The sequence below is a fragment of the Leuciscus leuciscus genome (genome assembly GCF_965113295.1).
Source record: "Leuciscus leuciscus genome assembly, contig: HAP1_SCAFFOLD_202, whole genome shotgun sequence".
In the NCBI taxonomy this organism is placed as follows: Eukaryota; Metazoa; Chordata; class Actinopteri; order Cypriniformes; family Leuciscidae; genus Leuciscus; species Leuciscus leuciscus.
The window spans coordinates 52,179-77,515 of record NW_028118501.1 but is presented as its reverse complement, the minus strand read 5'-3'; the positions used below and the strand labels follow the sequence as shown (position 1 = coordinate 77,515).

The 25,337-nt window shown below is 37.6% G+C and overlaps 3 protein-coding genes across 37 annotated transcripts in view; 2 read left to right on the top strand and 1 right to left on the bottom strand.

Annotated features, from left to right (window-relative positions):
- Positions 1-724: 724 nt before the first annotated feature.
- On the top strand, positions 725-5,607 carry LOC309491393 (uncharacterized protein). Of its 3 annotated transcripts, none has more exons than XM_082190425.1 (13): positions 725-1,447; positions 1,721-1,840; positions 1,984-2,028; positions 2,118-2,236; positions 2,325-2,447; positions 2,522-2,587; positions 2,686-2,774; positions 2,872-2,977; positions 3,298-3,403; positions 3,691-3,769; positions 3,878-4,113; positions 4,482-4,703; positions 4,887-5,607. In XM_082190425.1, exons 1-13 carry the CDS (start codon positions 1,438-1,440, stop codon positions 5,294-5,296), a joined length of 1,731 nt encoding a protein of 576 aa, XP_082046551.1. In that variant the 5' UTR covers positions 725-1,437; the 3' UTR covers positions 5,297-5,607. The 3 variants fall into 3 exon arrangements, with proteins under 3 accessions (XP_082046551.1, XP_082046553.1, XP_082046552.1); XM_082190427.1 differs by having other exon boundaries at positions 1,721-1,849; XM_082190426.1 differs by lacking the exon at positions 725-1,447 and having other exon boundaries at positions 1,715-1,849; positions 2,206-2,236.
- Positions 5,608-8,785: 3,178 nt separating this feature from the next.
- Positions 8,786-24,936, bottom strand: LOC309491394 (regulator of telomere elongation helicase 1-like). Of its 8 annotated transcripts, none has more exons than XM_082190431.1 (34): positions 24,271-24,936; positions 23,588-23,674; positions 22,796-22,994; positions 22,487-22,580; positions 21,822-21,903; positions 21,653-21,713; positions 21,439-21,508; positions 21,218-21,302; positions 20,675-20,740; positions 20,443-20,584; positions 20,230-20,268; positions 20,023-20,101; positions 19,772-19,869; positions 19,616-19,671; positions 19,470-19,541; positions 18,806-18,887; positions 17,968-18,100; positions 17,768-17,881; positions 15,922-15,962; positions 15,738-15,823; positions 15,325-15,402; positions 15,142-15,219; positions 14,903-15,049; positions 14,324-14,439; positions 14,115-14,238; positions 13,844-14,015; positions 13,358-13,506; positions 12,686-12,781; positions 12,252-12,441; positions 11,711-11,848; positions 11,501-11,605; positions 11,180-11,401; positions 9,003-9,125; positions 8,786-8,906 (listed from the first exon to the last, which is right to left on the bottom strand). In XM_082190431.1, the coding sequence occupies exons 2-34, from the start codon at positions 23,615-23,617 to the stop codon at positions 8,896-8,898; spliced, it is 3,378 nt and encodes a 1,125-aa protein (XP_082046557.1). In that variant the 5' UTR covers positions 23,618-23,674; positions 24,271-24,936; the 3' UTR covers positions 8,786-8,895. The 8 variants fall into 8 exon arrangements, 6 of the variants coding, with proteins under 6 accessions (XP_082046557.1, XP_082046558.1, XP_082046554.1 ...); XM_082190432.1 differs by having other exon boundaries at positions 23,588-23,626; XR_014203098.1 differs by lacking the exon at positions 24,271-24,936 and having other exon boundaries at positions 8,813-8,906; positions 9,003-9,099; positions 11,180-11,240; positions 11,354-11,401; positions 23,588-23,835.
- LOC309491395 (uncharacterized protein) overlaps positions 22,945-25,337 on the top strand; it is a 14,893-nt gene continuing 12,500 nt past the window's right edge. For 23 of the 26 annotated variants that reach the window (XR_014203099.1, XM_082190438.1, XM_082190440.1 and 20 more), the window contains exons 1-2: positions 23,854-23,977; positions 25,051-25,096. The gene's annotated coding sequence lies outside the window, so the exon portion shown is untranslated. Of the gene's footprint in view, positions 23,131-23,849; positions 23,978-24,944; positions 24,997-25,050; positions 25,097-25,337 lie in introns of those variants that run through there. The other 3 variants (XM_082190457.1, XM_082190454.1, XM_082190455.1) reach the window with 3 other exon arrangements.

Genomic DNA, 25,337 nt, shown 5'->3' with positions numbered 1-25,337 from the left:
CTTTTTTCATTAAATGTTGCTCCAAGAACACATTAATGTGCACATTAGATACAGTTTATAGATACATTGCATTGAATGGGAATATTAATTTATGGACATTTTACCCACATATTGCATAAAGTAAAATGGTGTATCAATTCATTCCATTATTTCTTTCATAACATAGTTGAGAATAATCTTTATACAAATTTTGGTTGAAAAAATCCTGAAACCCCCAAATTTATTGGTGATTGAAAAAAAAAATCCCATTGTTTTTGCCTATACATATAATTTCATGTCATTTTATTTTTTAAACAACTTAGTCCTGACGTCCACTACAGAGGACATAGCATAACGTATGAATAAAATATTATTTTTCAAAAATGTTTTTTTTTACCATTTGTTTATTGTGCTCTAAACAGTGTGATAACCTGGAAAAAAACTAAATTCAAAAAACTTTTTTTTTCTGGGTCCCAGGAGGATATCTGTTGCTAAAGTGGAAGTTGTCTCAAGTTGTCCAGCAGAGGGCAGCAGATTCCTTTTTAAATGAGAAGTCCCGCTCCTTATTCTGTTCTCAGTTATGGCCTAAAGTTTATTATAGATGCAGAATATTAAAAATGAAGGGGCAACGTGTCTGACAATCTTTATGAATAGACAAAATGATATGATATGTTCAATCGACCCCACTGTCCTTCGGTCTCAAATGAAATGCACATGTGCTTTAAGTAGTTTTTTCTCTTTTTTTATTTTTTACTTTTTATATTGTTATGTTTCCTTTTCATGTAAAGCACTTTAAATTGCCATTGAGTATGACATGTGCTATATAAATAACGTGCCTTGCCTTTGCTACGAGGGGCAAAACATCAGTGGCCACGAGTGTAAATTAGAGATATTATAGCCTACTGTATGGCCACCGCTACTCTACTAATTCCCATCCCCCTCTGTGACCTGTGACGTCTTACTGTCAATCAAACCTGTTGTTTTACACCGTGTGAGATCGATCTTCTGCTGATCAAGGTGACAGTCTTTCCACTTTTTTAATTATTTGCATGATATTTCAAGTTATGCCTGTACTTATGACATCACGTGAGCGGTTTCGAAACTGGGCTACTGAGTGGATAAATAACAGTTTCATGTGGCTTTGAAGTGATCGAGCGTTTATACGCTGTGTTGTTACCTTGTAACACTTTTGCTATAGCTTTTTTTTTTTTCTCTGCCATATATAAAACCATTTGGACATGAACATTTTTTTACTAAAAAAAATACCATGCTTGAACGTCATGTAGCGAAACAATGATTAATTTTGTAGTCTTTATTGTTCTCTTGTTTAAATTGTATTTTTGATTGTGTATTTATCAACATCTTTGGCTCTTTTTAATTTATACTTTTTGAATGATTATTTGTAGGTTTTCTAAAAAGAATCAGTTATTGCAAGAGACTGATTTTTGACGTGTGACAATGGAAGAAGGTAAGGCCCGATTCACTAGAAAACTGCCATGCAAAGTTTGGTCCCACTTCATCAAGTGTCTTTAAGGACATCGTCAATGAATGAATAATTTAATTACATATATATATATACATAGAGAGAGAGAGAGAGAGAGAGAGAGAGAGAGAGAGAGATCAAATGATTCTATCCTCAAGTCCTTTTATTAGACAATTGCTTTGAGTGATAGCCATATGGAATAAGTTAGCACTGGGACAATAACCCATCTCATAATTCACATTCATTATTTCTTTCTAGAGTCTGTGAGACGCATCAGAAGGCAATACAAGGATGTAAGACGACATGTTGTCCAACTCATTATAGATAGCAAGGAAGACATGAGGAGGCTAGAGCATCGTCTGCTGGATCTGGGCACATGTACAAACAGTAAAATATCAATTCACATACTTTTTTTAACATTATATTTATTTTGTATAAGGCAAGACACATTTAAAATTGTAGTTGTGTTGTCAAACTAAATAAACAAATAATCTATCACTGTGTTATCCACCCTTCCACAGCAGAAACTGTGTCAGAAACTCAAGTCAGCCCACGCATAGAACAGTGTAAGTTAGAAATATTGCGTCTGTGATGTGAACTATGGGAAGGCTCTTTGAAAAGTGACATTATACACTCAGTATGTTTTCAAATACAGGCATTACAGATGCATGGAGAGGAAAGAATGTTTTTGTGATGGTCTCCAAAATTGGGCCATACAAAGTCTTCTTTTTTGACCTTTACAGTACTTCTCCAGGTCTGGAGCTCGAGAGTGAGGTACACAAACAAACAGTCGCTTGACTTTATTATTATGTATAATAAACACAACATGTATGCACCCTCATGTGAACCTCATTGTCAGCAGGTCATCAATGCCTTCATCTATCTGGAAATCCAGAAATTCAACATTCGGTCAGCAGAGCAGGCATTCTACATAGACAGCTTTGAAATGAGAAAAATTTGGCGAGGACATTTAACAATGCTGAAGGTTGGTTTTATTCAGTGTAAATACGATAAGGTCACAAAGGCTTTGAATTCTAACAACAACAAAAATATTTTCAGATTGACCCCTCAGTGTACCACTTCATCATTGGCATCACAAACAAGCACAACCACTGGACAGTTACGGTATAAGATGGAACTTGCTTTGTTTTTGAAATAAACCAAACTAAAATGGACCATTAGTGTGCATAACTATGTTTCTATATATTCTAAAATACTGAAAGGTTATCCTGCCATCACAGAAGAAGGCATTGTTTTTAGACCCAATGGGAGAAAGTCAAATCGATATAATGAAGTGCCAGAAGGTGACAAGGTATGAATAAATAAAATCAAAGGCTTTTTACAGTAATGTATTTGAAACTACAATGCATAGCGCTGTCATTTGTTACATTGTTGTTTGTCAATATAAGAGCACTGATGCTTCAGAGAGGATACGACGCCTCAGCCTGGACGTGCGAGACGGTTCCTCATCCCAAACAGAGGGATTCCTCGTCCTGTGGAGTTTTTGCACTGAAGGTATCAAAGGTGTAAAAAACTGCTCAACTTATTTTGATGAGTTAATGTAATATGTTTTCCTGACATATAAGATTCAACTTATTTTTTTAAGTCAGTTTGATGAATTCAAGTTTCAATGACTTAAACATCCAATTTGATTGAATAATAAATAAAAAAATAAGGATGATTATATGATGGTGGCCATGGACATCATATAGTAATTTCTAATAGCACTGTCCTAAAATGACAACATATATATATATATATATATATATATATATATATATATATATATATATATATATATATACACACATCTTTTTTTATTACATTTTTTGTAGTTTGCCGAATGTATTCTCCGTCAGCAGCCAATTGATTTTTCCAGTGATGAAGAATCAGTTAACAACCTCAGGAAACACATAGCTGTCACTCTTCTACAAGACAGTGGTACGTTTCACGGAAGTTCTCAAGTTCAGACAGAGCACCATTCATTTTAGTACACATCGTTTAAATCACTGATGCATAACCAGTTTTTTAAATTATGATTTAGTATGTAGAGTAGACCTTATGGCAGTAAAATCCTTGAGCTGTGAATGTCTCGAGAAGCTAATAAAAATGTTCGTAATGATTATTGCAGTTCTTCCCAGACATGACACAGGGAGAGCATTACATCTATATAAATTGTTTTTGGCCTCCTATTTTTTTTCTCTCTTTTATTCTGTATTGTTTTCTAGATGATTTAACCCGGTTGTGCTCATTCTGGTTGTGCCAGGACGCTGTTGACGCAGCTGTGCTGCTGGACTCTTTGTGCGTGTATGTCTCTTCACGCAGCAAGGACCTAACATGTCACAAACAATCTTTACATCCGAGTAGCCATAATTTTGCCCAAGTAACAAACCTTTTTGTTCCTCGCCTACAAAGCAATTCTTCGGACGACGACCACCAGTCATTTGCTGAATTGGCTACAGCCGGAGGCAGTTCGAGTCTGCCAACTGCCCGCAAAGACTTCTCTGCATTTGTGACCAGTTTTCCCATTTCACTGGATGGGCAGCCTCCATCGAAAAAACAGCGTGTGAAGTATGGGTTTCCTGAAGACCGCACCTTCTATGATAAGTGGCGGGTCTCGCAGTACGCCCAGAGGCGGGAATATCTTCTGGGTAAGTCTCCGAATCCACCAATACAGCATTGTCCCGCATTTTAACATGCAGACGCTGCAGGTTGCTGTGGGTGTTTTTTTTAATTTTTTTTACAATTTTTTTGTAAACAGCCGCCAAGTTTTTACCAATGCTTAAGGCATTTTTTTTTTCTAAACCCCTTAACACAGCAACACACCCACATCACACAATTAGCCAAGGGTTTGATCTCCTGGTCAAAACTAAACCTTTGTTTGTTTTTTTTTAATACAAACTCCAAACCCAAACACCTTTTCCTACCACACACTATCTCTATCAAAACGCAGCAATGTCCGACTCACACGATCACTTTTGACTTCTTTTGAGTAAAGTGGTTTCATTTTGTCTTTCAGAACACTTCAAAGTCCATAAGCCTTCGACCGGAAAGTTGTCGAGGCTGATTAGGCAGGAGGGGTGGAAGTCCAACTACCCGAAGCCAGAGGAGATTCAACGGTTGTGGAAACCATCTCCTTCCAACCTCGCCATAGAGTCGGATGAGGCCATAATGAAGTGCCTGTCTGAGCAGACCTGGACGGGGCTGGCTATTAAGGACTTCGGTGCCAAGCAAGGTCGTGGTAAGGGTAAAACTGTGGCATTAGTTTGTTCTATAAATGAAACGTGGGCCATGCAACGTATACTGCAGTGAATTATTAGCATAGGCAGTAGAGGTTTTTTTTTTTTTTTTACAGAACACATTTTTCAAATGAATGCAATGTTTATTCAACCAACTCAAAATGTAATGTTTTGTTCTATTGTAGGAGTGGTTGCAACACGGCCCTTTCTTAAAGGGGAAATAGTTTGTGACTATCACGGGAAGGTGATTCCAGCATCAGTTGGGAAGGAGATGATGCGGGACCTCGGTGACCAGGCTGGCTACTTGTTTTTTTTTAAGGCGGGCCAAAGAGACCTATGTGTCGACGCGCAGACCTTTCCCTGCACATGCCATCCCAACTCGGACACGTTTGGCCGACTCATAAATCATTCTGCAAAGATGCCAAACTTAAAGCCGTTTTACTGCTCCGTTAAGCTGAGTGGAGTGAAAACGGATGTAATTTTGTTCAAAGCGCTCTCTGACATACCTGTCGACACCCAGCTCAAATTCGATTATGGTGTTCGGAGGACCTCATTCCGTGGCGAGGGCTTAAACCTAGAATGGCTTGATGAGTAGGCCAGGACTTGCACCTAAAAAATCTGTCCTGTCACTTTTCGACACAGGCGAAGCTTGGTTCCGAGGACTGGATGAATTTGTATGTGGATCTTGTGCCGAAGATGGCTGCCTGCCGGGGTTTTTTTGTCTCCCCTTTCCCCTCAGTCCACAGAGCTTGATTTCGTTGCCAGTTGTTTTGTCTCAATTTTATAGTTCTGTTATAGTTTTTATTTTATAGTTCTTTAATGTTTACATTGTTTCTTTTTAAGATGTTATTTTGTAAAATGTTTGTCACTTTTTTATTTTTCAAATAAATCTGTTACCCATCTCAATTTCTCTGCTTGTTCTCTATAAATATTTTAATTTGAGATGTCATGCATTAGTGTATACAACCAAATTACTTTTTAGTGTATACAAAAGTGAGCCCCCCCCCCCCCCTCCTGATTTGAGCCTCTGAGTCCAGTTCTCATGCTCCGTAGGCCCTTAACATTGCAACAGAAACCAGTGTATTTACAGAAAACAATTTCAAAATGAATGCATTGTTTATTCACAAACTCAATGTAATGTTTTCTTCTATTGCAAATCACAAGTGGTGTTGTGGCCTTTGACCCTGCATGCAGACGGCCTGACGCAAAGTGTACTTGAGTTTTCCCCACCTGTTAACCTGTCAATGCGTAATGGTTGCATTTGGCGTGCATATCAGCACCAGTGCTGAACCGGCTCAATGGCTGTATGTAATGTGGCTTTGTATGAATTTGAGCACCTATGCCCAGTTGTCCTGCTCTGGCTGGGCCTGGATGGATGGATGGCTAATACATTAAAACAAGCAAAATTATCAAGTTATGTCCCTTTTGATCTGTTTCTATGTGTGAGTTGTTTGTATTGTTCTCTGTCCAGGAAGAAGACTGGATTGGTCCTGCAGTCTGATTGGTGCCACGTCCTGATTGGTCAGCTGACTCCTGATCGTTTATTACATATTTGTAACTCTGTGGTCTAAGTTTTAAATGTTAGAAAAATAAATGCCTTTTAAGACATCTTTCATCTTGTGTGTTGATCTCATGTTAGGGTTAGGGTTAGGTAGGGAGGTAAAAACGACTTTCACCCTCATTAGTAACCACCCTCATTTGCATATATGGAATCTGATTGGCCGAATCTTAACTGTCCATATATCTGCAACGGTGTGTTTTATCTGTACGAAACTTGGTTTATATAGTAATTGATGTATGGCTAGTCGACTGGTGGTGGTTTGGTGCGCCTCTAGCGCCACCAGGTGTGTAGACACGGTACTGCACTTTATTTTTTAGATTTTTTTTTTTTTTTAACAGGGGTCTATTTTATAAATTGCTGTTGTATCTAGGGTTATTTTATATAGGGGTGGTCTATCCTGGTATATTTTGGGTAGGGTCTGTGTAGGTCCCGCCAGTGGTCAGTGTTTTTTGGTTTTGTTTTCTGTTTTTTTGTGCAGGTGGTGGGTAGGTATAGCTGGTTAGGTGAGGTAGCGTGCCAGGCCTTTGGCCTTTGACCCTGCATCCATGCAGACGCCCTGACGCAAACTGAACTTGAGTTTTCCCCCAGCTGTTCACCTGTCAATGCAAAATGGTTGCATTTGCCGTGTATATCAGCACGAGTGCTGAAACAGCACCAATGCTGACAGGTAAGTGTCTATTTCTATAGATGGAGTGATGGATGGAGTGATGGATGGATGGATGGATGGATGGATGGATGGATGGATGGATGGATGTGAACTTGAGTTTTTCCCAGCTGTTCACCTGTCAATGGGAACTGGTTGCATTTACCGTGCATATCAGCACCAGTGCTGACAGGTAAGTGTCTATTTCGATGGATGGATGGATGAACAACTTTTTTTTTTGTAAAAATATGTTTTTGTTTAAAAAAGTTAATGTTTTTTAGGCCTGTGTTACATGGATGGGTGGAGTGATGGATGGATGGAGGTTCATGATAGTCAGGTTAAAGTTCATAGAATAGTTTAGATAAAGCATAGTGAAAACAATCTGATTTTCTGCTAACATTTGTGAAATCTTAGCAGGTTAATCCATGTTATGTAAACTGTTCTCCACCAGAGGGCTTGATTGAGCAGGTGTTAGGGTTAGAGTGAGGGGTTAGAAATGAAAACTAGAATCATTCACCGGGAAAATCATAGATGGAGCTCTACTGCCATCTAGCATTCACACGCGAACTTTGCACTGATTCATGGATTTATAAAAGAGTTATTATTAAAGAGTGTGATTTTAATTATGTAGATTTAATTGATGGAATTTTTAATATGTAGTCACATGTTTTTTTATTAAAGGTTATTAGTCAACAATATTTATTTTTGAACTCATGATGATAGATAGATAGATAGATAGATAGATAGATAGATAGATAGATAGATAGATAGATAGATAGATAGATAGATAGATAAAACCAACAGTGAGCTGTACTAATGGATGACTGTATTGTGTAGTGGTAGGCATGCAAATTCGGCCATTACCCAGTTCACAAAGGACCATTTGTAAGTGCAAATTGGTGTGACTAACTATAGCAAAAAAACAAACTAAACAAAAACATAATTTAAAGTTACAATAAAGAAAGGAAATAAGTATTACTTTACTTCTACCTGTGATTGTTTTTATTCTGTCCTGTTGCTCATATATATACACATTTATTTATTTATTTTTGTCTCTGGGGTAGGTGGGCATAACTTAGTGTTTGGGCCGGGGTCAATTGGTATGTGGGTTGTTTTTTTTTCTTTGGTGGGAGTTAGTGTTAGGGTTTATGTAAGTCCAATCGACAGGCCCGCCATTCCGCTGACCGCTTAAAATAGAAAAGATTATGGTAATAGGTAGAAAGCCTCAATTTTTTATTATTATTAATTAAAAAAAAAAGTTTTTAGGTCCTGAAATCCATCGTAGACACTGAAAGGTCAAAAATGTCAAGCTGTCTGCCAGACGGTGAAAATATAAAGGTGAGTACTTATAATATAATATAATGTTTATTTATTTATCATGTGGTTATGTATAATATCTTACAGTGTTTATTTATTTATTTCTGTGTCCAGGTTGTAACAGACAGGAAGAGGGATCTGATGTTGTAATGGTACAGCAAAATTGAGAGCGCATTGATTGGACGGCAGGAGACACACTAGGAAACCTGCACTTCAGACTGTACCATGAGGGCAATAGACTGGTTCCTCTTCTGCCAAAACTTAACATCAAGGTAGAGGTGAACTGGACCGCAACGTTACAACTGCCACATTTATGTGTCCCATCTCAAGCACAGAGAGAGCATCACTACAATGTGTCTTTCCACGACCAGCACACGGTCAACATGTCATTCTTAATTGTGCCTCGTCCAGATGAGCCTGACTGTTTGTGGGTCAACTATGAGAATAAAACAGACTGTCAAAATGCTGAAAGTGTGAGTACTTTAAGTGTGTCTGCGGATGACCTGTATAAATAATCTCTGGCCGTAAAAGAAAAAAAAAAGTTCCCAACTCAGTAATTGTAGTATAAAACATTTATTTGTAACATTTATATATATATATATATATATATATATTCAACGTCCTAGCAGCATTCATGAAAAGGATGATATCTTCTTTGAGTCTTTTCTGCAGATTACGGAGACGCTGCAAAGAAAAATATTTTTTTTTTCAGAATAATTACAATGTTTACATACTATACATAAAATATATATACTTGATACTACTACTAAAACAAAATACCTTGAATCTGTGGACTTGATTTCATGGCTGGATCCTGGTTCACCACTGTATCATTTCGAGTCAAGGATTTTAACAGCTCACTGAACTGCTTCCTGTGCTGTGGTGGAATGAGCACAGATAAACCTAGACCAAACCGATCAAGTTAAACCTCTTTTCCAACAGATACACAATTTGATAAATTCAATTAGCCTGGGAAAACGCAGACAAATTTCAGGCAAATTTAGTTTAACTCTGGAAGTTAGTCTGGCGAAGAGCCCATTCATGTTCATTTCCAATCTTTCCATATGGAGGCACCAATCACAAACGTTGAGGCGGACTTTACACAATGACAATCTTTTTATCCAATTGCGTCCAGAGACATTTAAACGACGTCCGTTGGTGAGGCCCCTTTGGAAATGAGCTGTCAATGAACCTTCCCCAGACCCTTCTCAGTCCTACAGTGGGGAGAACAAGTATTTGATACACTGCCGATTTTGCAGGTTTTCCCACTTAAAGCATGTAGAAGTCTGTCATTTTTACCATAGGTACTCCTCAAATGTTAGAGAAGGAATCTTAAACAAAAATGACATAAGTATTTGATCACCTACCAACCATTAAGAATTTTGGCTCACACAGACCTGTTAAGTTTTTCTTTAAGAAGCCCTCCTGTTCTCCACCCATTACCTGTATTAACTGCACCGGTTTGAACTCGCTACCTGTATAAAAGACACCTGTCCACACACTCAATCAAACAGACTCCAACCTCTCCACAATGGCCAAGACCAGAGAGCTGTGTAAGGACATCAGGGATAAAACTGTAGACCTGCACAAGGCTGGGATGGGCTACAGGACAATAGGCAAGCAGCTTGGTGAGAAGGAAACAACTGTTGGCACCATTATTAGACAATGGAAGAAGTTCAAGATGACGGTCAATCTCCCTCGGTCTGGGGCACCATGCAAGATCTCACCTCGTGGGGCATCAATGATCATGAGGAAGGTGAGGGATCAGCCCAGAACTACACGGCAGGACCTGGTCAATGACCTGAAGAAAGCTGGGACCACAGTCTCAAAGAAAACCATTAGTAACACACTACGCCGTCATGGATTAAAATCCTGCAGCGCACGCAAGGTCCCCCTGCTCAAGCCAGTGCATGTCCAGGCCCGTCTGAAGCTTGCCAATGACCATCTGGATGATCCAGAGGAGGAATGGGAGAAGGTCATGTGGTCTGATGAGACAAAAATAGAGCTTTTTGGTCTAAACTCCACTCGCCGTGTTTGGAGGAAGAAGGATGAGTACAACCCCAAGAACACCATCCCAACCGTGAAGCATGGAGGTGGAAACATCCTTCTTTGGGGATGCTTTTCTGCAAAGGGAACAGGACAACTGCACCGTATTGAGGGGAGGATGGATGAGGCCATGTATTGCGAGATCTTGGCCAACAACCTCCTTCCCTCAGTAAGAGCATTGAAGATGGGTCGTGGCTGGGTCTTCCAGCATGACAACGACCCGAAACACACAGCCAGGGCAACTGAGGAGTGGCTCCGTAAGAAGCATCTCAAGGTCCTGGAGTGGCCTAGCCAGTCTCCACACCTGAACCCAATAGAAAATCTTTGGAGGAGCTGAAGGCCTTATTGCCCAGCGACAGCTCCGAAGCCTGAAGGATCTGGAGAAGGTCTGTATGGAGGAGTGAGCCAGAATCCCTGCTGCAGTGTGTGCAAGCCTGGTCAAGAACTACAGGAAACGTATGATCTCTGTGATTGCAAACAAAGTTTTCTGTACCAAATACAGTAAGTTCTGCTGTATCACACACTTATGTCATGCAATAAAATGCAAATTAATTACTTAAAATCATACAATGTGATTTTCTGGATTTGTCACTTACAGTTGAAGAGTACCTATGATACGGCAGTGGCTCCATGAGTAAGACACCTAACCCCATCTGCTCCGGACGAGCTGGTTGGCGCCTTGCATGGCTGACACCGCCGTCGGTGCATGAATGTTAAAGCGTTATATAAATACAGTACATTTATTTACCATATGATAAAAATGACAGACTTCTACATGCTTTGTAAGTGGGAAAACCTGCAAAATCAGCAGTGTATCAAATACTTGTTCTCCCCACTGTAGGACTGAGAAGGGTCTGGTTTTAACCAGGGTAAAAGTAAATGGTTTTGATAAACAAAAGAAATTGACTAACGTTCTAGTAGAGTTATGTCCTCATCCCTCTCAGTCAATAGACTCACAACGGTCGACACCATCTGTTGGTAATTGTTTGACGTTTTATACGCCTGCAAGGCTAAAAACATCTGACAGGTTTTTTCAGCACCGATGGTCTGTTTTATGTCTGACAACAGAGAGGAGCACGACAGACCTTCTTTAATGGATGTTTGTGGATTCTGGTCTTCACTTCTTACATTCTCTGTAAATAATTCCACAAACTGAATCAGAAAAATGTTTGCATCAAGAGTGAGGAATAGGCATTTTTATTAAAAGCTAGTATAAATAAGCACCAATTTACCTCCAATGTTATCATCCCCTCCATCAAGTTTTACGGTTTCCAAGTGAGGATCACCTTGTTTCAGCTGCTCCTGGGGTGGACTTACAGGTGGAATCTCAGCTTTCGCTAGAAAAGTAACAAGAACAAAGGTTATTAACAATAATGGATAGGTGAAATAAGGCCCAAGTGTTTCCTGTAATGGCTATACTCTATTTACTAGTCGAATGTTACCTGTGTTCTGCCCAAGAGCCTCTTGCTCCTCCCTGGACAGTGAATGCTCTGGTTTATAGCCACAACCTTCACCTGTTAACTCCAAGCAACGCTCATCAAAATCTTTCTTATGGTGTGGTCTGATGAACTGATAAAGACCTTGATAAAAAGATAGTCTGTTAAGACTCAGAGGTAAAATTGCAAACTTAAAGTTGATTTCACCTATTGTTTCACCTTTAACACTTCAACAACCATAATGCACTAGGCATGTTGCCGGCTAAGGCCACTCCCACTATTCTGCTATGGTTACGCTTGACCAAAGTCAAATAGCACCTTGCTTTAGTAGGAAATACTTCTTAGAAAACTTTTAGTCATAATGGTGTCAACTTGTATTGTTCCCTCCCAGTTGTAAGAATTTAAAGAGTAAATGTTTAGCGGGAGTGAGTTACTTTCGGTTTCCAGTGAACGATCGAGAGCATTTTAGGCAGTGGCTAAAGGCTGCAAGAATCAAAGTACAGAGAGAACACATGGGAAAAAATATGGATATGATGAGATTCCGCACCTCTGAGCAATCCGTGTGTGTCCCGTATGAGCGGTTCAACCACATTCGCCAGAAAGTTACTCAGGTCATCGGTTGTCTTGTACAAGTGTAACGCCTCCATGATGATCCTGAAATTCTCATTACTCAGGCATCGTCTCAGCTCCATCATGAAAACATTGCCTGCTTTTTCAGTACAGGAATCCATTGTTTTCTGAAAAAGCAGAAGACAGAATACATCTTAGATAGATGTATAGATGGATGGATGGATGGATGGATAGATAAACATATTTACAGTACGTTCTGATTTTGTAAAAGAATGTGAATTTTTTATTTGAACATCTGTTAAAATAATCCAGTTTCTGTATAGTCATGTTATTGACAGCATATTTAGGTCTACATACACAAATGGAACTAAAAATCACACAGCTCACAAAACTTCAGTCAGGATGCCTTACCCGGTGTTGAACCACTTTAATTTTCCGTTTCCCACCCCTCGATTCACGACCCAGACGTTTGTCATGCTGGAGGGAAAGAGAAGACAAGCGACTCGCCTCCAGAAGGTCACAGACCAATGAGAGAAAAGAAAATTAGCCACATAGTTATGTTACAGCATGTGATAAATCTTACAGACTAGCACAATGAGCTAATCTTAAGAAAGTACAAAGATTTGAGTAACAGATAAAAAGGGATCAAAGGTGTCCCTGATCATGATTTATGGGGTAATGTTTTACATATCTCATATGTTATTCCAATTCCTCAGAGAAATGTGATGTCTTGTGCCTAGACAAGGGTTTCTCACAGTAAGCTATCATGAATTCAGAAGATCTGGAAAATGGGGCAAACTTCGCATGGAACTACTTTTTTTATACTTTTTTTGGACCATGGCGGTATACATCAACATCATTAGGAAAAGAAAAGAGCTGCTCTGACAATCTGCATTACATCTCATTAGATTTTAAACAGTAGAGAGAAAGTAACACTGGTTCGGAAAAAAGTGTTTGAAAGTGGACAAGCTCAAAAGTTTTAGACCTGTATTTAGCCTCATCCACTTGTGATCCGATCGACCAAAACGCACCAGCTGTAAACAGGGCCTAAGAAAATCTTTTGCAATGTAATTCTTGTCTTACCCTTTCTTCCCCAACCATGGTGTCTTCCCTTCCTTTGTTTTGTCTCTCATCTAGGACGTCCAGCAGGCTGACTGGTTTTTTTTTAATGTCCATCTCATATTGAATGAAAATTTGGGCATCCCCATCACTTCCAGACTGCTCTTCTGACTCTAAAACAACACAATTATTTTTGCTGACTTGTCAATTAGTTAAAAATGAATGCGTCAAAACAAATTATGAATGATCAAATCGGAGGGCTCTGTTTCCGTTAAATGATAGAATAAGCTCCAAGCATTATCTTATGTTAATGTTTCATTTGCTCAGCTGGGTTCAACAGTGTCCGAATGAGACCAAATTATAACTTATTGCTTAATTACTTGACTTTTATATTGATTAATGTATAAAAGTAATTAGGGAATCAATGGCAACATACATTTCCAAGACCTATTATGTCTTAATGAAAAACACATTCATCCAAGAAAAAAAGTTAAATAGAGGCGATCTCACCTATGTTTTTCCTTTTTAGGCTGGGGACGTGGGAGTCTACTGGTTTGGCCTTTCGAGATGTGTCACTGAGCCAGACACTCTTATGAGGACCGCCGGAGCCTCTGTTGAGCAGCCTGGTGTCTGCCTGTTTCTCACTGCTCTCTGCTTTTCCTTTCCTAACAGGAACTGGTCTCTGATAAACAAATCAACCAATAAATGTGCATGTCAGCTCCTATTAGTGTGAAAAGGGCCTTGCAGATTTTTAGGGTAGACGAACAAGAAATAAACATACTGTTTTCTGCGCCGTCCGAAAGAAATGAACCACATCACGGACCATGGTACCGAAGTTATCATAAATTTTAACATATGGCCTCACCCAAGAAGGAAGCTGATTACGGGCTTCGGTGCCACTGAACCTGGATTACAATTCCAGAAGATTAATATTGGAGTGCATGCTCTCCAGTCAAATTGGGAATTGCTGTTCTAGTAATTAGCGCTGACCTGTGATCACAGAGGAAGATGGCTCCGTAGTCTTCTCTGTGGCGGATCACTCTGCCAATGGCTTGATTCACAGCTCGATAGGCCTGCTGTCTGTACCACTCCTGCCCGGACAGATACTGAACAACAACACAGACCATAAGAACCTTTACATCATGATCTTAATCATCATTAAGATAATAAAAAAAAATAAAAAAAATAATACTAATAAGAATATTTATTTAATAAAATATTTGTAAAAACATTTGAAGATCATGGTATATTTTCTTTTGTTTTTTCAATGAATTATTAATACATAAAAATCACTATGTATTGGGGAGTTGTACCACAGATAATATCTATTAAAAGGTATTATCTGATAAGAGACTTCCTCTCTATTATAACATATTTGATAAAACAATTTCTTTTGAAAAAAGATTTTAGGATTTTGTGATATGGATTTTTTTTCTCTAAATTAATTTGCATTCACTGCACACACATTTTATTTGCAAACAAGGATAAAACAGAAACATAAAATGGTACATGGGTACAATATCTGCATTCCATTAAAAAACACAGTTGAGCATTTTGAAGAGCAGGTACCTTCACCCCACTAATGTTATTTTTGCACATCTCGTCCAGATACTGCATTTTAAGCACCACTCTGGGGTCCATCATCGGGGGGAAGGGAAGTCCAGTGACAACAACACCTCGACAGTACGTGTCAGCAAAATCCAACCCTTCGCTTGCCTTGGGGAAAGATGGAAAACAAGAAATGTGTTGATATTACTGGTGTCGGTTCATAAAAGTAATCTTATTGCATCAAATATTTATAGTCTCACCTTTCCTCTACATACAGCGAAGAAGCTTCCTCCGCTGGAGTTTGGGTCTTTCAGCTTGGCATAATAGCCATCAATCACCTGCAAGAGAATCCAATTTCAGAGCAGCACTGACTGAGAGCTTGTGCACATCAAGCTATGCTAGCATTTTGTTAGCATCTATATCAAATCATACTGAGTGGTTACCTCAGTAAAAGTGCCTTTACCCCTCGGTTCAACAAACATGGGCTTCACTTTCTCAATGCGACCTGCATGTCCACTAGCCTGAGAGAGTGAAGAGGATTGGTGCATAGTAAATGAAATGCTAAAGTTGGCAAAAGATGAACAAGGTACAGAAATTTTCAAAGAAACTTAAAAAAAATTTTTTTCATTAATTTAGCAATAAACCTAGCAAGAGTAAGAAACATGCTGTCTAACTTTTAAACAAATCATTCTTTTAGTTCTGTTCAAAAAATCATCAAGATTTTTTTTCTTCTCGGAATCAGTCTGAATCAAAATCACAACTCATCCCTTAAACTGATCATCTCCAATTTGAACTGGTCAGTCAGCGTCAGCAACATACTGTATATCTTTAACACGGTCAGACCGAACACACTTACCCTCCAGAACTCCAGAGTCTTATCCATCACCGGATATGAGGGGAAGAACACCAGCAGTCCATGAGGGACCAGCCGTGTCAGATTGACTGCAAACCCAATCATATGAATATCATCATGCTGATCATCAGATCATTCCTGATAAGAGTTTAAGATCAGCTGCTGTGCTAGTATAAAGATGTCTTACCAAGAGTGTTTCCCATAGACGACATGTTTTCAGGAAGAAACCTTCCAAAACAAAAGAGCAGTTTACAAGCCTCCTAATGGCTCACATTTAATCTTTCCCGAGTCATATAAACCGTGGCTCGCAAGACTGAGTGAGTAGGTTGTGGGGATGTGCAGTCAAATAAACAACAACAACAAATGTAATTTAGTTTTTCAGTTGCGAGACTTATTTTGAAAGACGTGCATAAAAGCTGATGACTCTTCTGTCAGTTTAAATAAAGCGTGTCTGAGAAAAACTTGTTGTCCTGCTTCAGTATCTGTTGTCAGGCTATGTCAGAGCCATTTTTCTGACTTGTTCTGAACCTCAGAAAAACTAACTTTCCTGTCCTGTCAGCCATTACACTGCACTCACAGGGTGCACTGCGGTGGCACACACTATATATCACTTGGTTATAAATAAAGCACAAAAAAAAAAAAAAAATGTAACGTCATAGTTATGTTGTCAATTAGTAAGCCACAAAATTACCCAAAAGTACCAGTAAATTCCGTAACTGGTACTTGTGTTAGCTGGGAAGGATTTGCATGCAGCTATGATGTTCATTCTATTAACCAGGAGCAGTTTCCATTTCATTAACAGTTTATGCTAGTATTGTTTATTTACTATGGTAACTGTTGTTTCTGTAACCCCAAAATGCCACTTTGTTTTTTACTTTGTGTCATTGTGTATATTGTTAAATGACTGTGGTGGCTCACACCATATTGTATTTAAGGGATGGTTCCCCCAAAAATGGACATTCTATCATTACTCACACTCATGTTGTTCTAAAGCCATAAGACTTTCGTTCATCTTCAGAACACAAATGAGATCTTTTTTGAGAGATTTATGTCCATCCATTGACAAGTCTAAACAACTTCCACTTTGACGCTTTAAAAAGTCCATAAAGATATCGTAAAGCTAATCCATACGAATTGAGTGGTTTAGTCCAAATTTTCTGAAGAGACTCAATAGCTTAATTTGATGAACAGATTGAATATTGGCTTTAATTCACATATAAACATTCATCACACATCAGATATGGTAAACAGAAGCTCGAGCATGTTCACTTGACGTGAGAACCAATGAGGTTCATTCTCATGTGTTAAGCAGCACGTCTGAGCTTCTACTAGAACCAATGAGGTTTGTTCTTGCACGTCAAGCAGGTTCAGTTGAGGTTCTGTTTATGTTCTGTTGATCAATGTTTATATGTGAATAAAAGACTAATTAAATCTGTCTCCTCAGAAAATTTGAACTTAAACACTTAATTCATATGGATTAGTTTTACAATCTCTTTATGAACGTTTTTCATTAAGATCATTTGTGTTCACTTCATTTGTGTTCCAAGAATGAACGAAAGCCTTCCAGGTTTGCAATGACATGAGGGTGAGTAATGACATAATTTAAAATGTGGGGTGAAATAACCCTTTAACAAAAACTATTTTAAACCTGCTATTAAACAGCCTTACCTTATAGGCTACTTTTTATTCATCAGTATTAGTCTTATCCTTAAAATTAATGTGCAGGTAAAGGAAAGTCTGATTGTATTTTTTTTATGTAAAATTCTTACAAAATTGGGGTCACGGGTTTAATGACCATGGGAGAATGTGGATCCCATGGCCAAAGCAGTAGAGAACCACTGATATAAACTTCTTCTATGGTACTTTTTGGACCTTGACAGCCTATGGTCAAATATATATTAAATTTCTCAGATCAAAATAATAGCACCTGGGTTTGAAATAGAAAGTGGGTGAATAATAAATGACAGTATAAAACAGAGGGTGTTGATGTGACTAAACAGTCCTTGATACACTACACTACTTGAAACACTCACCTCCTGTCAAAGGCCGTGCTCAACTTCACGCCGTCCGGACCTTTTTCAATGATACTGACGAAAATCTGATCAGGCTGGATGACATGAGGATTCTCCAAGGATACAGGGAAAGGACTGCAGAAAATCAGCAGAGAATTAGTATCCTACCAGCATCAACTCATAAACCTCGGCAGGGACAGCTAGAGGAGAAGAGCACGAACATTTTCATTTCACAGGTGAAGGATGAGAGCGGCGAGAGAGTTCCACTGGTCAGAATGATGCTGCGTACTCCCTGTCCGAGCAGCTCCTGCATGCTGAACCCCGGAGAAAAGCACCAGTAACTCAGCACATTCCCTATAAAATATACACACACCATTTCAATCTTTCCTAGCTTTGGCATACAATGTTGATGAGCAATATCACTTTTTTTCAGGATTTCACTGTGGAAGTGGTTTTCATGTGCACCAAGGTAAACAAAACATATAATAGTGAAGCAATAATACACATTTTGGCCTGGGTTTGCAGACAGGGCTCAGATTAAGCCATGATTAGGCCAAGACATTTAAGTGGCATTCATAAACGCGCCATAAAAAAAACTAAAAAAAAAACTAATTGGACAAGTCAAGTCAAGTATATTTGTATAGCGCTTTTCACAATACAGATTGTATCAAAACAGCTTCACAGTATTACATCTAAATAACACAACAAGGTTTGTTTCTAGTGGAAAAACGTCCACGTTTGGTAAGGCTGATCAATAGTATTATTGATTGCTTAAATTAAATATTTAATATATTATAATTAAATATAATTAAATATAATATGGTGTGCATTTTGAGACAAAACAACAGCACTCATAAGTTGCTTTCAGTTAAAACAGCTCAAACATGCATTATAGTCTGGGATTAGGCTTAAGCCTTGACTGTGAAACCAGGGGAATACATTTCAGATTCTCCATGACTGAAAAATGACATAAAAACACCCAGAATGTGTGCTCCAGTCAATAGCAATGAATAGCAAAACACATGAGGTGTAGCAAAGTGTTGAATAAGAGTCTCAAACCTTGTTTCTTTGTAGAAGAGGAAGCCCATAAATCAGTCTGCTGTTTCGTCGTGAAGTTGTTGGTGAATGGATGAATGTGGACCTGATCTCAGACACAAATTTGTAATTCAGAAGCAAGTGGGGCGGGGTGGATGAAAGACGAGTATTAAAGGAACTATCGTCTGACATACACTAGTTTAGGGTCAGTAAGAGTTTTTCATTTGAAAAAAGTCTTTTGTTCAACAAGGCTGCATTTATTTGATCAAAAAACACAGTAGAACAGCAAATTTCAATGTATTTATTTTAAACAGACATTAATCCAGTAATTATTCCTGTGATCAAAGCTGAATTTTCAGCATCATTACTCCAGTCTTCAGTGTCACATGATCCTTCTGAAATCATTCTAATATGATGATTTATAATCAATGTTTAAAACAGTTATTATAATAATATGTGGATGGAAATCCATTTTCAGGATTCTTTGATTTTGATTGCATTTATTTGAATAAAAAATATTTTGTAACATTATAAATGTCTTTACATCTTAAAATGTACCCTTTTAATTAATTTCCTTTTTATTATAAAATTTGCAACATCACATTATCACTTACTCCAACTAAAACCTGATGTCTGCAGATATTTAACAATGAAAACTCCATGAATGTGAAAATCAGTCGGAGCAAACCTTAAATTCCTTCATGCCGTTTCCCATCTGTGATGTCTTGCTGTCCTCTGTAGCTTTAGCCCCAAACACCAACTAATTCAGGACAAACACAATAAACATACGGAACATTGTCAGCTTATCTTTTTAACACGGTCTACACTTCTTACCTGGATAATATCTGCTACTTTCTGTAGTCCGCTGGTGTTCAGAAAGACACCAGGCCCTGCAAAAAAACAAAACAAAAAAAAAACATAAATGGGTCAATGTTGAACCGATAAACAGAAAGTGATATTATATTGGAGGATCAGTTGAGTAATACTCACTCCCTGCTAAATATCCTGTAATCTGCTCCATGGCTTCCACTATAGCCGTTTTATTCTCAAAGTTTACATTAGCCGTTTGAAAAAGGTCATATATGAAGCTTCAAAAGAGGAAGAGACAGAAAATGACCAGTTCAGTTTAGCTGTTGTGCATCTAAAATTGGTGATTTTATAGTCAATATAATCAAGGTCACTAATACTCATTGCCAGCACTAAACTGAATCAGATCGCAGGTTCAGTGAGGCTCCACTCACCTGGCAGGTTTGGTGATTCCTTGATTATTTGCTGGCATTTCAAAACCGTTAATGGAAGATCCCAGATCCATCAAAATTTCTGTAAGATTATTAAGTTCTCAGCAAAAATGATTTTCATTACTGAAAAAAGTATTCCAAATAACTACATAAATTCAATTTTGTAATCAAATATATACATTTCCATTTTTGAAGTGTAAGTTAACCTACGTTTTATTTTTGCAATTGTGGTGATATCCAGTTTTAATCCTGTGAAATAACAAAGGATAAAAATAATGGAGTTATTTATTGGATATATATATATATATATATATATATATATATATATATACACACACACACAAATATATAAACCACTTATTTATATAATGTTTAAAATATACATTTTAAATAGAAATATCGACGGGTTTTTTCCAAACTAACCAGAATTCAGTGATTCCACATTAAAATCTGTTTTGCTAATGTCTGAGGCATGTTCCTGAAGCAGACGATCCACGGCTTCAATGGCAGAAATCAGGTCGTGAGGGGAGAGGTCAAAAGAGGTGGACTCTTCACACATCTTCTCCTAAAAATGTACACAAACAGTAGATAGAATATAAAACAAACAAAAATATAGAACGGCTATGATATCTCAAACAACAATCAAAACACTTACAATATTATGAGCCTCGTCAAAAATAACCACAGCTCCTTTCAGCTCTATGTTGTGTGCTCTTCGACTCTGTGAAATTAACAGAAATCATAAATGTGAATAAAATAAAAAACTTTTATCCTCAAACTATACATATCAAATCAAAAATAATAATAATTAAAATATAAACTAAATGTACAATGTCATTAAAATGTCAGTAAATAAATTATTTAAATAAATAATTTCATTAAACAAGGACACATTAAGTTGATAAAAAGTGACAGTATTTCTTTTTAATGTTACATATTTTCTACTTCAAATTAATGCTGTTCTTTTGAACTTTCTATTTCATCAAATAAATGTATTACACTTTACACAAAAATATTAAGCAGCACAACTGTTTTCAACACTGACAATAATCATACATGTTTCTTGATCATCATATTAGAGTGATTTCAGAAGGATCATGTGACACTGAAGACTGGAGTAATGATGCTGAAAATTCAGCTTTGATCACAAGATTCATATTTTGAAATGTATTAAAATATTTCATTTAAAATGTCTCACCTTTGGGTCAAGCAGGTAGTTGTAAGGCATGAAGATGACATCAGCGTGTTGTTTGAGTGAGCGTGACAGGTAGTATGGACAAACTCTGTGGGAATAAACAGTCTGAGCAATGTCACTATTTACAAACACTCCAATTGGAATTAATTCAGATGCAGCACCAGCAGTTCGAAGAACACCACTATTTCTTTCAGTGCTTCAGTAAGGCAATGATAGTGTCTCACCTTTGCTTTTTGCATGTTTTCACAAGATCCTCCACATCCATGATAGTATTCATGATTTCTGTGCTTTTCTCTAAATAAAGACCCAAACCCAAAAACATAGTCAGCTATTTCTCGTAGAGTCGTACATTAACAACTAAAACCATTATAATTGAAAAAATTGTATCTAATACAATCACAAATCTCTATTGACAGGCCACCAATGTTAGTCTCATACCGTCAACATTGTTGTAGAAGACACAGGAGCGGGACGACACTTTTGCTCTGCACATGTGGACCTTGAAATAAGGCATAATGCCTTCATTAATTTGGTGTTGAGATACAGCCTCTGGTATTTTAACTGTCTGTCGTCACACATACTCACAGTGAGATACTGATCAGCATACCTTAATGTGGTTACTCTCTTGACGCATCACTTCCTGGTTTATGCAGAGCTGTTCTCTAGATCCCAAAACACAAATATTTGGCCTATAATAAAGAACAGTACCATCTGTTAATAATATTTGTAAATAAATTAATACTTTTAATCAGCAAAGATGAATTAAAATGCTCAAAAATGACAGTCAAGACATTTTTTTTTTCTTCATTTCAAATGAATGCTGTTCTTTTTTCTATTGATAAAATAATCCTGGAGAAAAAAAATTTCAACAAATATTAACATTATGATAATAAAACGAAATGTTTCATGAGCACCAAATCAGCATATTTGTTTGTGGTCAATTGTTTTTACACACACACACAAAAAGGACACTTACAAACATAATAATCTATGAATGCATATAACATAATAATTATTTATAATAATCAGTTATAATTTTTATGATAACCAGACAGTTGACGGCACCCATTGACTTTCCTCTACTATGGAAGTCAATAGATGTCTTCAACTGTTTGGTTACCAACATTCTTCAAAATATCTTCATTTGTGTTCAGCAGAGGAAAGAAACTTGTACAGGTTTGGAACAACTTGAGGGTGAGTAAATAATTACAGAATTTTCATCTTTCTGTGAACTACCCCTTTAAACATGTGATGTTAACTCAGATAGCTGACCTGTAGGATGTGTTCTTGAGCTCATTTATGACCTGTGCTAGCTGGGAATGGGTCCTGGAAGCATATATGATCTTAGGGATGTCCGTGTCATAAGCTAAAGTAAAAAAAAAACAAAGACAAGACAAAACTCATGATAATGAAACTTGGTTCTTGAAATATAATTCCTATGGTTGTCCGTAATGTCAACTGTCACTATGATTTGGTTTATAATTTCGACAACAATGTAACTTTTGAAAACACAAGCAATGTTTATAAATGTTAATGAAAATAAATCATATCAATTTTGAATCAATAAATGAAGGACAGTACTTGGAGTGTCTTTGTTGGTGACTGCTGTTCCCCTCGATGACATTGGTCTGTCAGGGAACAGCTCCGCACCGCCCATTCTCTCGGCTATCTTGCGGTCAGAGATTGTGTCTTTGAAGTTCTCTCTCCAGCCCAGCGCTGAACACAGCAGACAGAGTGTTTTACCAGTACCAGTGGGACTTTCAAGAACACCATTGACTTTCTGGAAAAGAACAAGTGCATGTCATTCTTATTAATAGAAGAATAATAGAGCATGTGTGACCTTACAGGAAGACTTTCAAATATTTATTGCATTAGATTAAAGCACTACAGCCTTCATATTATACACTAATCAAAGGGTAAGTAAAACAAAATCTCATTCTACCTTTGATAGAATGTCATTCTGCCATTGCATTTTACCTCTGATGGAAAAAGTGATTTAACTTTTTGGAAACAACAAAAAGTGGCAGACTTTTGTCTTTTTTGGCTATAACCTTAGTAGTAAAAGTAGTTTTTTTAAATTTTGAGGGTGAATCTTTTAAAGTTTTTGAGCGTATTTATTTTAAATTAAATTAAATTCCAATGTATTTGTATAGTGCTTTTCACAATACATATCATTTCAAAGCAGCTTTGCAGAAAATGCATGCAATTCAGTTATCAGTTATGCATTTCAGAAATGTACATATACACATTTACAGTTACCTAATAATGTATTAATTTAAGGCAGAACATTTAACCGGTGTTGAGTATAAATAAATGTTGCTTGCAGTGCAGTGCATGCAGGGTTGCACACAGTGTGGTGACTGAGATTCTTACATTCTGCAGGCACTCGATTACTTTTCTCATGTAGTCCTCCTGACACGTGTATGGAGTGAAGGGAAAGTCCACAGTGACTCCTCTTAGCTTAATAAGAGGCATTATCAACCAAAAGACACTGATCGCTCACATGTAAAGAGCAGCACCAAAACACTCTTAAAGGTGCTCTAAGTGACGTCACTTCTTGTTTACGTTCGAAGTATTGTCAAAAAAAAACAGAGGCTAGCTAGACCCTCCCTCCTCCTCCTCCTCATCCGCTCACAAACCCCACCCCCAAATCCTTCTTGCTTCTGGAACAATTTGTTATTATGTTTCAAAGGGCCTGTTAGCCCAGTTAGTTGTTTCTTTGGGCCACAGACTGCGTCTTTTAACAGTGTGTTCCGGGGACAGGTAAGTTAGCTAGTGGATAGTGAGGAGATGTTTGCTGCATGTGACAATACATGTTTTAAAAAACGCTTAGAGCAACTTTAAGCAAAACAAAAATAAAAAAATAAATTTATACTTTAAAAAATATACTTTAATGAACTTTAAATTGTCATCAGAAACTAATTCTACTGAAACGAATGTAAACAAAATAATCTGGCCGTGGTCTGTGAGACGCGACATGAAAAGAAGAAAAGAGTCAAATAATGATACAAACTTTCACAAATAATGCGTAAAGCCTTTACATCTGAAAACATTACCTGTGACAAATATGGCGCTGTCCAACTGGATAGGCAGGTAAAACTTTCTGCGTCCGGGGAGGAAACAATTCAAAAGGTAAATAAAAATCTCCACCATTTCGAGCAGCACTGAAGTCGTTCGAACCGTATAGATGAACACTCTCCCCGCTGTATATTCCAGACGTTTTCGTTGAGTTTTCGCTGAGAAATGAGCCCAAATCCACCAGCCGCTATTAGAAATGTTGGCCGCCATTGACTCGCTCAAAGTAAATGAGTGCGGCCATGTTTGTTTATATTACAATGTCTCACGTGATTTGTCCGATTTACTGACAATCTTAAAAAAATAAGCAGCACAACTATTTTCGCTTAGATCAGAGTAAAAAAAAAATACATTTGACTATATATTCACATACAAAACATGTGTGAAAAAAACATTTTACTTTCTAATAATAGCAGTTTCTCACCCATTGGAAATCACTGTTTTATAATTTATGTATTTATATAGTGTTAAATGTCAAGTTCACAGGTCAGCACCAAAGGACAATTTTTAGTAGGCTAAAAAAAAGTGAAAAAGAGCACCAATGTACAAATATATGTTTATCTTTGTGTCAATATTCATACTTGAAACACACCAGATACCAAACCTTTGTGTACAGAATATCACACATAAAGTAATCTGTCTTTATTTCTTACAGTCTCTGTCTCCACGTGATGGAGATATCACGATATCCAGAGGAGGATAGACATGTAAGTTCTTACTTTTTAGCATGTTGCTCATTTATTTTTGTTCATTGTTTACAGCGAGTTCCTCTTCACTGGAGCGGTGAGATTTGGAGAGCCATGGCTGGTATGTGCTCCACTTTATAAAGACTTCATCAGACTGTACCGCTCTGCTCTGGACACAGGAACAAACCCTTGCCACATACACACTGACTGAGAGGCGCAGACACAACACAACACGCCTCTGATGAAGTTCAAGTTCATGGAAATATGTTCAGCTGTCCATTCATATCACCTTTCACCTCACAATCCAAAGAAATGAGAAATAATATTTGGGCTGTTTATGATATATTCATTGTATGTAGTTA